Genomic DNA, 13,305 nt, shown 5'->3' with positions numbered 1-13,305 from the left:
CTTCGAGGTGGTAGAGGTCACAGGTTTGGAAGGTGCTGTCGAAGGAGCCTTGGTGAGTTGCTGCAATGCATCTTGTAGATGGTACACAGTGCTGCCACTGTGCATCAGTGGTGAAGGGAGTGAATGTTGAAGGTGGTGGATGGGGTGCCAATCAATCGGGCTGCTTTGTCCTGGATGGTGTCGAGCTTCTTGAGTGTTGTTAGAGCTGCATTCATCCAGGCAAGTGGAGAGTATTCCATCACACAATTGACTTGTGCCTAGAAGATGGTGGACAGGCACTGGGGAGTCAGGAGGTGAATTTCCAGCCTTTGACTTGCTCAAGTAGCCACAGTACTTATATTACTGGCCCAGTTCAGTTTCTGGTAACCCCCAGGATATTGATATTGGGGGTTTCAGCAATGGTAATGCGATTGAATGTCAAGGGGAAATGGTTGGATTATCTCTTGTTTGAGATGGTCATTGCCTGGCATTTGTGTGATGCAATGGTAACTTGCCACTTATCAGTCCAAGCCTGGATGTTGCCCTGATCTTGCTGCATATGGGCACAGACTGCTTCAGTATTTGAGGAGTTGCGAATGGTGCTGAACATTGTGCAATCATCAGCGAACATCCCCACTTCTGACTTTAGGGAAGGTCATTGATGAAGCAGCTGAAGTTGGTTAGGCCTAGGACTCTACCCTGAGGAACTCCTGCAGTGATGTCCTAGGGCTGAGATGATTGACCTCCAACAACCGTGACCTAGGTGTGACTCCAACCAGTGGAGAGTTTTCCCCCTGATTCCCATTGACTCCAGTTTTGCGAGGGTTCCTTGATGCCACACTAGGTCAAATGCTGCCTTGACATCACGGTCAGTCACTCTCGCCTCATCTCTTGAGTTCAGCTCTTTTGTTCATGTTTGTATGAAGGCTGTAATGAGGTCAGGACCTGAGTGGTCCTGGCAGAACCCAGGTTATTGCTGAGTAGGTACCCCTTGACAGCACTATCGATGACACCTTCCATCACTTTGCTGATGATTGAGAGTAGACTGATGGGGCCAGGTTGGATTTGCCCTGCTTTTTGTGTACAGGACATACCTGGGCAATTTTCCACATTGGGAGATCGTGTCTAACTAACTTGATTGAATTTTTCGAGGAGGAGACTAGATGTGTAGATGAGAGTAAAGCAGTAGATGTAGTATACATGGATTTCAGTAAGGATTTTGATAAGGTCCCGCATGGGAGATTGGTTAAGAAGGTAAGAGCCCATGGGATCCAGGGCAATTTGGCAAATTGGATCCAAAATTGGCTTAGTGGCAGGAGGCAGAGGGTAATGGTCGAGGGCTGTTTTTGCGATTGGAAGCCTGTGAGCAGTGGTGTACCACAGGGATCGGTGCTGAGACCCTTGCTGTTTGTAGTGTACATGAATGATTTAGACGTGAATATAGGAGGTATGATCAGTAAGTTCGCAGATGACATGAAAATTGGTGTTGTAAATAGTGAGGAGGAAATCCTTAGATTACAGGGAGATATAGATGGGCTGGTAAGATGGGCAGAGCAGTGGCAAATGGAATTTAATCCAGAAAAGTGTGAGGTAATGCATTTTGGGAGGACTAACAAGGCAAGGGAATATACAATGGATGATAGAACCCTAGGAAGTACAGAAAGTCAGAGGGACCTTGGTGCATTTGTCCATAGATCACTGAAGGCAGCAGTACAGGTAATTAGGTCGTTAGGAAGGCATATGGAATATTTGCCTTTATTAGCCGAGGCATAGAATATAAGAGCAGGGAGGTTATGACGGAGTTATATAAAATGCTAGTTAGGCCACAGCTGGAGTACTGTGTACAGTTCTGGTCACCACACTATAGGAAGGATGTGATTGCATTGGAGAGGGTGCAGAGGAGATTCACCAGGATGTTGCCTGGGCTGGAGCATTTCAGCTATGAAGAGAGACTGGATAGGCTAGGGTTGTTTTCCTTGGAGCAGAGAAGGCTGAGGGGGACATGATTGAGGTGTACAAGATTATGAGGGGCATTGATACGTTAGATAGGAGGAAACTTTTCCCTTAGCGGAGGGGTCAAGAACCAGGAGGCATAGATTTAGGGTAAGGGATAGAGGTTTAGGGGAGATTTGAGGAAAAATTTTTTCACCCAGAGAGTGGTTGGAATCTGGAACACACTGCCTGAAGAGGTGGTGGAGGCAGGAACCCTCACAACATTTAAGAAGTATTTAGACGAGCACTTGAAACACCATAGCATACAGGGCTACGGGCCAAGTGCAAGAATATGGGATTAGAATAGTTGGGTGCTGTATGGCCGACACAGACATGATGGACCGAAGGGCCTGTTTCTGTGCTGTATAACTCTATAGCCGGGTGAATGCCAGTGTTGTAGCTGTACTGGAACAGCTTGGCTAGGGGCAGGACTAGTTCTGGAGCTCATGGCTTCAATACTATTACCAGAATGTTATCAGGGCCCATAGACTTTGCAGTATCCAGTGCCTTCAGGCGTTCCTTGATATCACGTGGAGTGAATCGAATTGGCTGAAGACTGGCATCTGTGATGCTGGGGACCTCAGGAGGAGGCTGAGATGGATCATCAACTCGGCACTTCTGGCTGAAAATGGTTGTAAATGCTTCAGACTTATCTTTTGCACTGATGTGCTGGGCTCCCCCATCATTGAGGATGGGGATATTTGTGGAGCCTCCTCCAGTTAGTTGTTTAATTGTCCACCACCATTCATGACTGGATGTGGCAGGACTGCAGAGCTTAGATCTGATCCATTGGTTGTGGGATTACTTAGCTCTGTCTATCACATGCTGCTTCTGCTGTCTAGCATACAAGTAGTCCTGTATCATATCTTCATTAGGTTGGCACCTCATTTTTAAATATGCCTGGTGCTGCTCCTGGCATGCCCTCCTACACTTTTAATTGAACCAGGGTTGGTCCCCTTGCTTGATGGTAATGGTAGAGTGAGGGATATGCTGTGCCATGAGGTTGCAGACTGTGATGGAATACAATTCCACTCTGCTGGTGGCCCACAGCGCCTCATGGATGCCCAGGCTTGTGTGGATAGATCTGTTCTGAGTCATTTAGCACCGTTATAGTACCACACAACACGATGGAGGGCGTCCTCGGTGTGAAGATGGGACTTCGTCTCCACATGGACTGTGCAGTGATCACTCCTACCAATACTGTCATGGACAGATGCATCTGCTTGTTTCCTCCTTGTTGGTTCTCTCGCCACCTGCCGCAGACCCAGGCTGGCAGATGTATCCTTCGGAACTTGGCCATCTCTGTCAGTAATGGTGCTACTGTACCACTCTTGGTGATAGGCTTTGAAGTCCCCCACCCAGAGTACATTCTGTGCCCTTGCTACCTTCAGTACCTCTTCCAAGTGTGTTCACCAAGGAGGAGCACTGATTCATTAGCTGAAGGAGGGCAAAAGTGGTAATCAGCAGGAGGTTTCCTTGCCTATGTTTAACCTGATACCATGAGACATCATTGGGTCCTGAGTTAATGTTGAGGACTCCAAGGGCCACTCCCTTTCATCTGCATGCTACTGTGCTGCCACCTCTGATGGATCTGTCCTGCCAGTGGAACAGGACATATCCAAGGGTGCTGATGGAGGACTCTGGTACATTGGCTGTAAGGTATGACTCGGTGAGTATGTCTATATCAAGCTGTTTGTTCCTTGACTAGTCTGTGGGACATCTCTCCCAATTTTGGCACATGTTCCAACATGTTAGTAATGAGGACTTTGCAGGGTCTACTTGGCACATTTGGCACCTGGGTTAATGCAAGGTGTTCCATTCAGTTTCATTCTTGTTTGATGTTTTCATAGTGGTTTGATACAATTAAGTGGCTTGCTAGGCCATTTCAGAGGGCAGTTAAGAATTGACCACATTGTTGTGGATCTGGAGTCACATGTAGGCCAGACTGGGTAAGGAAGGCAGATTGCCTTAGTGAACCAGATGGATTACAACAATCCAGTAGTTTCATGGTGACTATTACTAGCTTTATATTCCAGATTTAGTTAATTAACTGAATTTAAATTCCCCAGCTGTTGCGATGGGATTTGAAGTCATGTCTCCAGATCATTAGTGCAGTGACATAACCCCGACACAACCATACCCCATCTAGTTAGCAGTCAAATAACGTAATCAATATGCTAACACCCTGTATACCTCTAGTAATTTCTGTGCTAACATCTCCTATTTATGTTTGTCTCCTCTTGAGCTTTCATGAAGTGTTCACAGAAATGAAAACCCCATGGTGGAGAGCTTTGAGCTTCATTCATTGTTATTCCCTGTTGTCTGAGTGTGGATATCAATATAAAAATAAAAAATATTTACCTTTGCCGTCAGATGTCTTCTCTTTCCCATATTTTGCTCCAGTGTTTTTTCTCTGGAAAAGAAAGGGAAATATTAATTGCATTTTGTGTGCAGCTTCCCTGCGATAGTCACAGATTCATTTTAACCATTGGAATGTCCTGAGAATTGTTGTAGCCCTCTGTCATCCATTGTAGCATCTTCAGTGAGGACAGTTGGACACTCCAGCTGTGGCCCTTCTCTGCAGATGTTGTCAATTCACTTGCTTGGTTGTCTCATCACCAACTGCCCAAGGGGACATTAAAGTGTTTGACAGCAGTCAGGACCTGGGAGAAGATTGCTTCCTCCCAGTCAGGAATGAAAGTAAGTTTAGAGGGAATTGGATCAGGATGCAGAGTAATGGTTCAGTCACACATTCAGTCTTTATTTTTGTTGTCTTTTAAAGTGCTAAGTCCATACTTATAGTAGAAGCTCTCTATGTAAATCTGGCACACTACAATACGCCCTCATATCAATGGTGCCAGCGGAGCGTGTAATGAAAGCATGACAGGTTTACATAGACAGTCTCCTTTCAATTGCTGATCACTGTGCACTGAGCTTGATTGAGCATGGTAAACACTACAGGCTCACACCCAAGGTTTGAAACCTATTGTTATCAGAGGAATGTATGATGGCCTTAAGAGAGCTTTTGGGCCAACTATCAAGAAGATCGCCCCCCTCAAATCTAAATCAGGGGACACAATCACTGACCAACGCAAGCAAATGGACCGCTGGGTTGAGCACTACCGAGAACTGAACTCCAGGGAGAATGTTGTCACTGAGACCGCCCTCAATGCAGCCCAGCCTCTGCCAGTCATGGAGGAGCTGGACGTACAGCCAACAAAATCGGAACTCAGTAATGCCATTGATTCTCTAGCCAGCGGAAAAGCCCCTGGGAAGGATGGCATTACCCCTGAAATAATTAAGAGTGCTAAGCCTGCTATACTCTCAGCACTCTACGAACTGCTTTGCCTGTGCTGGGATGAAGAAGCAGTACCACAGGACATGCGCGATGGCAATATCATCACCCTCTATAAAAACAAAGGTGATCGCAGTGACTGCAACAACTACCGTGGAATCTCCCTGCTCAGCATAGTGGGGAAAGTCTTCGCTTGAGTCGCTTTAAACAGGCTCCAGAAGCTGGCCGAGCGTGGCTACCCTGAGGCACAGTGTGGCTTTCGAGCAGAGAGATCGATCTTTGACATGCTGTTCTCCCTTCGTCAGCTACAGGAGAAATGCCGCGAAAACAGATGCCCCTCTACGTTGCTTTCATTGATCTCACCAAAGCCTTTGACCTCGTCAGCAGAAGTGGTCTCTTCAGACTACTAGAAAAGATCGGATGTCCACCAAAGCTACTAAGTATCATCACCTCATTCCATGACAATATGAAAGGCACAATTCAGCATAGCGGCACCTTATCAGACCCCTTTCCTATCCTGAGTGGCGTGAAACACGGCTGTGTTCTCGCACCAACACTGTTTGGGATTTTCTTCTCCCTGCTGCTCTCACATGCGTTCAAGTCTTCAGAAGAAGGAATTTTCCTCCACGCAAGATCAGGTGGCAGGTTGTTCAACCTTGAGCGAAGACCAAAGTACGGAAAGTCCTCATCAGGGAACTTCTCTTTGCTGACGATGCTGCATTAACATCTCACACTGAAGAGTGTCTGCAGAATCTCATCGACAGGTTTGCGGCTGCCTGCAATGAATTTGGCCTAACCATCAGCCTCAAGAAAATGAACATCATGGGACAGGACATCAGAAATGTTCCATCCATCAATATCGGCGACCACGCTCTGGAAGTGGTTCAAGAGTTCACCTACCTAGGCTCAACTATCACCAGTAATCTGTCTCTCGATGCAGAAATCAACAAGCGCATGGGAAATGCTTCCACTGCTATGTCCAGACTGGCCAAGAGAGTGTGGGAAAATGGCGCACTGACACGGAACACAAAAGTCCGTGTGTATCAAACCTGTGTCCTCAGTACCTTGCTCTAAGGCAGCGAGGCCTGGACAACATATGTCAGCCAAGAGCGACGTCTCAATTCATTCCATCTTCGCTGCCTCCGGAGAATCCTTGGCATCAGGTGGCAGGACCGTATCTCCAACACAGAAGTCCTCGAGGCGGCCAACATCCCCAGTTTATACACCCTACTGAGTCAGCGGCGCTTGAGATGGCTTGGCCATGTGAGCCGCATGGAAGATGGCAGGATCCCCAAGGACACATTGTACAGCGAGCTCGCCACTGGTATCAGACCCACCGGCCGTCCATGTCTCCACTTTAAAGATATCTGCAAATGCGACATGAAGTCCTGTGACATTGATCACAAGTCGTGGGAGTCAGTTGCCAGCGATCGCCAGAGTTGGCGGACAGCCATAAAGGCGGGGCTAAAGTGTGGTGAGTCGAAGAGACTTAGCAGTTGGCAGGAAAAAAGACAGAAGAGCAAGGGGAGAGCCAACTGTGTAACAGCCCTGACAACCAATTTTATCTGCAGCACCTGTGGAAGAGTCTGTCACTCTAGTATTGGCCTTTATAGCCACTCCAGGCGCTGCTCCACAAACCACTGACCACCTCCAGGCGCTTACCCATTGTCTCCCGAGACAAGGAGGCCAAAGAAGAAGAGAAGAAAGAAAGTTATGTATGAATAACCATTTGAATTGCTGCAGCACTATCTGCCTTTATTTCCAGATCCTCTGGAATATTCCGTCAATTAATAACTAAAGCATTACAAGAGACCTTGGAGTGTAATTACTACAATGTTCTGGTCTTCAGGTAACAATATGCACGTGCCATAGCTGTCACCTATGGGCAGAATTTTCCTGGCCCATTGGTGATGTGCTGGGAGGCGGGAGGACTGGCAATATGATGGGGGAAGGTGTCAGGAGAGGAGCATATTGGCAGTGGTGGGAGTCTTAGTGATATGGCCTCCCCACCAGGCATCCAATTGAACCACTTAATGGCCCAATTAAGGGCCACTTTCCACTCCCCCTCCCCCCACAGGCATTTTGCCCGCATCAGGAGGGCCCACTGCTGCATCAGGAAACTGCCAGGTTCTCAGGGGGGGGTTGGCGGGGGGGCACTCCATGACAAACAGTGCGGCCCCTCGGTGGCAATGACAGCCCCCGCGCCCAAGGTGCTGCTGCCAAAACAACAACCCCCATTCCCCACAGATTACCGGGACCTACCTGCTTTGTAATATAACGATGTAAGGGCTTAATACCGAAGACAGTGAGAGAGACCCGTCCCACTGTACGAGTGACATGGTGGCAATGATGAAAGCGACCAGGAGAATTTGAAGACCTCCTTACCTTAAGAAGAAAGACCACTGGAACCACAGAGACATTTAAAGAGAAATACTGGCCCAAAACAGTAGGAAAACTACTTACCTACAGAGGAGGCTGTGTGGAGCTTCCCAGCTGTGGTGATTCAGAGCACTGAAATAGGGGCTGCACCACAGAACAGAAACGTGGTCGCCTACAAATAGAATCCAGTGATCGGGTGAGTTAAAAGCCCTTTGAAAAGCATAAAGTAATTTTCTTAAGGAATCATGCTTGAAGGAAAACATGTATAAAAATCCAATCTTTCACTTGGGCTGAACACCAGGGCGAAGAGTGGGAAACCCCCGAAAAGCGTGCAAACTGCCGAAAAGCGCAGGAAACCCCGAACACAGCAGGGACATTCCATTAAGGTAAACAAGTCCGAAAAAAAACAAACAAACTGAAGCTCTCAAAGAAAGAGAAAATCCTAAAGAAGCCTATCAAAACAGTAGGGAACTCTCGAGAACAGCTGGAAAACTCCATTAAGGCAACCAAGTCTGATAAAAAACCAAAGTGAATTTCTCATGCAAAGGGGAAAACCCTAAAAAAGCCTATTAAAACCACAGGGAACACTCAAGAACAGCTGTGACACCTCTATTAAAGCAAGCTAGCCTGCAAAATAGAGTTCTTAAAGGGAAACACTCTTTAAAAAAAAAAGTCTATTAAATAAAGCAATATGGATCCAAAATTGGGAATACTGGAGAGTTCCAAAATCAAGAGGGACCCAATCAGATTCAAAACTGGGTACTATGGAGAAAAAGGTTCCTAAGGTTTAGAATTGCTTGATAACTCCTTGCAAAATCTGAAGTGGAACCAGTGAATACCCTCCTGTAATCAGTAGGAGCGATTGCTAAAAATGTAATTGTCTGACATTTGATCAATGAGGCTCCCATTAAATTTGAAGGAGTACTCCTATATTACTGACCTGTATAGATTGGCAGAAGGTTGAGAATATGACAAAGTAAAGGCAGAACAAATCAGAGATTGGATAATCGTTAGCATCGCAGATGAATCCTTGTCAGACCTGTTGCAATCCAAGGAAGACCTTACACTGGAAAAGGCCATTCAAATTGTAAGATAAGCTGAAGTTCACAAACAGACAGGGACATCCTCCGAGCTGAAGACAAGCCATGGATGAGAAGGAGTTCAATGCCCATTGGTTAAGCCAAAGCCAGGGAAACACTTTGAGGAACAGAAAAAACATACCGGTGAGAAGGCGCATGACATAGGAGAACCTTGTCAATGTTGTGGAGCCAAGAAGAACCACAGACGAGAGCAGTGCCCAGCAAGTAAAGCTGAGTGTTTTAAGTGTGGAAAAATTGGACATTTGGGAAGATATATCATAGCAAAATCTCTTCGCTTAAAGGTACAAAGCAGAAGACCTTCACACAAACAGCAGTGAATCAAGTGCAGCAATACCCACAATGAAAGAACCAGGAGAGTTCTTGGGAGAAATCAGTAATCCAGACCAAGATTTCTGGACAGCAGACATCTATGTGAATGGATATCTCATAAATTTTAAGCTTGACACAGGGGCTAGCATCACGGTGCTGTCTGACCAAGAGCCTTGGGTAAAGAAACATTACCTGCAACCGACAGATATACAGTTGCATGGTCCAGGCAGGACACAACTGCGAGTAAAAGGCAAACTCCAAGCGACTCTTCAACATAAAGGAAGACAACTGGTAGACCTTATATTTCCTACACAATCAATAATTTTCTTTACTGAGCAGGAATGAATGCCGACAACTATAGCTGATTAGAAATGTAGCCAAAGTCAAGCAAACAAAGGTAAACAATTCCTTATTAGCACCAGCAGAATTACTAATAGGAAGGAAGTTAAGAAGAAAACTTTCAGTATTGCCTCAGCAATTATTGCCTGGATTGAAGACTCAAGACTACGAGAAAGTACGAGAAAGGGAAAACTCCTACAGAAGGAAACAAACCTAGAATTACAATAGGGGATTTTGAGTGACAAGCTTACCCAAATTAAACAATGGTCGAAAAGTGTTGATAAGTGACCTGGAACGAGAAGGTACAGTAATCCATAAACATGATGACTATCAGCGATCGTATTTTATACGACTGAATGAAGGGAACATAAAATGGAATTGGAGGAATATCATTTCCATTCTGCAAAAGTAACAGCCAGTAATCTATCTGCAAGATCCAAATGAAGATGAACAAACACAAACCGAATGAAACACTACAACCCATAGAAACGACGAACAAAGTCAGCAACCCAGATTTCCTACGAAGATTACTGATCGTCCCAGACTGATTACAACCAGATCAGGGAGAGTTGTCAAATCTCCGATGAGACTGAATCTGTAAAGTCAGAGACTTGGGGGGGATCTTGGGGAGGTGGGGGAGAGAGCGTAGTAGGGAAGTCATAAATGTACATACGTTTGGAAAAATCTTGGATAAAGACTTTGGGGGGAGATTAGATTAGATTAGATTAGAGACACAGCACTGAAACAGGCCCTTCGGCCCACCGAGTCTGTGCCAAACATCAACCACCCATTTATACTAATCCTACACTAATCCCATATTCCTACCAAACATCCCCACCTGTCCCTATATTTCCCTACCACCTACCTACACTAGTGACAATTTATAATGGTCAATTTACCTATCAACCTGCAAGTCTTTTGGCTTGTGGGAGGAAACCGGAGCACCCGGAGAAAACCCACGCAGACACAGGGAGAACTTGCAAACTCCACACAGGCAGTACCTGGAATCGAACCCGGGTCCCTGGAGCTGTGAGGCTGCGGTGCTAACCACTGCGCCACTGTGCCGCCCTTGTAGTATAAGGATGTAAAGGGTTAATTCCAAAGACAGTGAGAGACCGCTCCCATTGTATGAGTGATAATGTAACAATCACATGAGATAGGCTTGAGGAGAAGAAGGTATAGCAGCACAAAGGATGCTAGCTTAGGTGACTTGCGGAGAGTGTATATAGTAACTGTAAATAATAAGGACTTGTTAGTTAACATTTACCAGAGTTTAAGACTTTCTCTAGAATACCCTACAACACTACAAATACAAACCCTACATTGCAACATGCCAGGCCCCAGCTTCCCCCAAAAAACTCACCTCTCTTCTAGAGCACCTTGCCATTGAGGCGCCAGCTCTCTGGTGATGCAGCCTCAGCACTGGTCACTGTTAGTGATGATGCTGCCAAGGCTGCTGAGCTGCTGACCCTCTCATTGGCTGGCTGTTTTTGGAGGCGTGATGCCGCCCTCAATTGGATGGCGACCTGGCAATAGCCTGTCAATTGGCTGCTGCCGGCAAAATTCCACCCTAGGGACCTGCTGGCCACCAGAGTGGTGTCACCTCCCACTATCAACCCTGGAGGCGGGACTTCAAGGTCTTCCAAAAACTTCCGCCCTATGTTTTAAGGAAATTTCCAAGCTATTTGTTGTCAGTGAACAAGGAACCATGAATCACTGACTTCAGGAAAGATGTGAAAAGCAAGAGTTAGAGTAGGGGAATAAAAAACTCAAGCTATTACTCTGGGAAGAGGCCAAATACGCCCACACAAGAGAAGAGGATGAATCACGAAACGGACATTTCAGGCCAGTCTGACACAACTTTTAGTGCTTGATCCAAGAGTATTACTAATTGAAACCTGGACACAACTTATCTACCCATTGACCTTTGCTTGGAAAATGGTGCACTCCATATGGAGACCCTGGATGAAGCATAATTCTAGAATACACTTATGAGAATTCTGTTGAAAATTATTTTTGGTATTGTAGGTCAGCAAGAGTGTCAGGAAGAGAACAAAGGGGAATTATTGGATAAGGCCCGAAAATGGGTACAAAGATCACGATGTGCGAGCCCTGCAACTGTTCCTTCCAATGTAGGCAGCACGCAAAATACGTGCTGCCTGTTAATTTAAATGATGGTAGTGTGCAGGCCAGTGCTAAGCACGCTGCTGAGTGGCTTTTAAAAAATTATTCCTTTATGTGATGTGGGCATTGCTGGCTCGACCCAGCCCTAATTGCCCTAGAGAAGGTGGTGATGAGCTGCCTTCTTGAACCACTGCAGTCCATGTGAGGTAGGGACACCTACAGTGCTTTTAGGAAGGGAATTCCAGGATTTTGACCCAGCGACAGTGAAGGAACGGAGATAAAGTTCCAAGTCAGGATGGTGTGTGACTTGGAGGGGAACTTGCAGGTGGTGGTGTTCCCATGCGTCTGCTGCCCTTGTCCCTCTAGGTGGTAGAGATCACGGGTTTGGAAGGTGCTATTGAAGGAGCCTTGGTGAGTTGCTGGAATGCATTTTGTATATGGTACACACTGCTGCCACTGCATCGGTGGTGAAGGGAGTGAATGTTGAAGGTGGTGGATGGGGTGTCAATCAAGCAGGCTGCTTTGTCCTGGCTGGTGTTGAGCTTCTTGAGTGTTGTTGGAGCTGCACCCATCCAGGCAAGTGGAGAGTATTCCACCACACTCCTGACTTGTGCCTTGTAGATGGTGAACAAGGCTTTGGGGAGTCAGGAAGTGAGTTACTCACTGCAAAATTCCCAGCCTCTGACTTGCTCTTGTAGCCACAGCATTTATGTGGCTGGTCCAGTTCAGTTTCTGGTCAATGGTAACCCCACCTCACCCACCGGATGTTAATGGCGGGGGAATTCAGTGATGGTAATGTTAATGAACATCAAGGGGAGATAGTTAGATTCTCTCTTCTTTGAGATGGTCATTACCTGACACTTGTGTGGCATGAATGTTACTTGCCTTTTATCAGCCCAAGCCTGGATGTTGCTGCATATGGACACGGACAGCCTCGGTATCTGAGGAGTCGCGAATGGTGCTGAACATTGTGCAATCATCAGCGAACATCCCCACTTCTGACCTTATGATGGAGGGATGGTCATTGATGAAACAGCTAAGGCTGCATTCCTCAGTAAGGGAGCCAAGTCTGTGCCAGGCTAGCACCATTAAGGCTATCCTGCACTACTTTCAGCCAACCTGCACCTCCTAAAGAGGAGGTGAATTCTGGCTGCAGCAAGTCCTGGAAGTAGCTGGGAAGCGTGCCCAAGCAGAAAGAACTCAGAATAATGGCACAACAGAGAAAAGAGTGTGTCCCTAGATTCTCAGATTCTGCGCTGGAGACCTTGGTGCAGGAGGCAGACAGGAGGAGAGAGGTCCTCTTCCCTCAGGGACCAGAAGGCCCTCCAGGCAGAGATTAAGAAGGCAGTGTGACAGACAGCTACCACAGTCAATGCCAGCAGTGTATCCCTGAGGACCTAGATGCACTGTCACAAGAAGTTCAATGACCTCACACGAGTGGTCAAGGACAGTGGAGTTATCTTCAAATGCCATATCCTACCAACTGCACCACTTGCCTTACACACTGCTCCATTCATCACCCCTCCTTCACTCACCTATCAACCGTCCCTATCAATCATGATTCATATTGTCACATACCTCACCCTCACACACTCAGCACTGCTGCAAGCCTTGCACCCTCATTTCACAGCTAACTCACTGTCAGCTATTCAACTGTGGCAGGCACATCACTCAAACACATTGCACCACACTCACTGACACTTTTCCTTCAGTCTTGCAGGAGAAGATAACTGCAGGCAGCAGCATCTAACCAGCAGGAGACAGGTACGGTGGCATGTCCTCACCCCA

The 13,305-nt window shown here is 46.6% G+C and overlaps 1 protein-coding gene across 1 annotated transcript in view; it reads right to left on the bottom strand.

Annotated features, from left to right (window-relative positions):
* The window catches only part of pcp4b (Purkinje cell protein 4b), a 119,425-nt gene that overhangs the window by 7,089 nt on the left and 99,031 nt on the right, over positions 1–13,305 (bottom strand). Inside the window, exon 2 of the mRNA XM_068040054.1 lies at positions 4,333–4,384. Within this exon, the coding sequence (XP_067896155.1) occupies positions 4,333–4,384 (52 nt within the window). The remainder of the gene's footprint in view (positions 1–4,332; positions 4,385–13,305) is intronic.

Source organism: Heterodontus francisci, chromosome 10, assembly GCF_036365525.1.
Source record: "Heterodontus francisci isolate sHetFra1 chromosome 10, sHetFra1.hap1, whole genome shotgun sequence".
In the NCBI taxonomy this organism is placed as follows: Eukaryota; Metazoa; Chordata; class Chondrichthyes; order Heterodontiformes; family Heterodontidae; genus Heterodontus; species Heterodontus francisci.
This window is presented reverse-complemented; position numbering and strand designations above follow the sequence as displayed.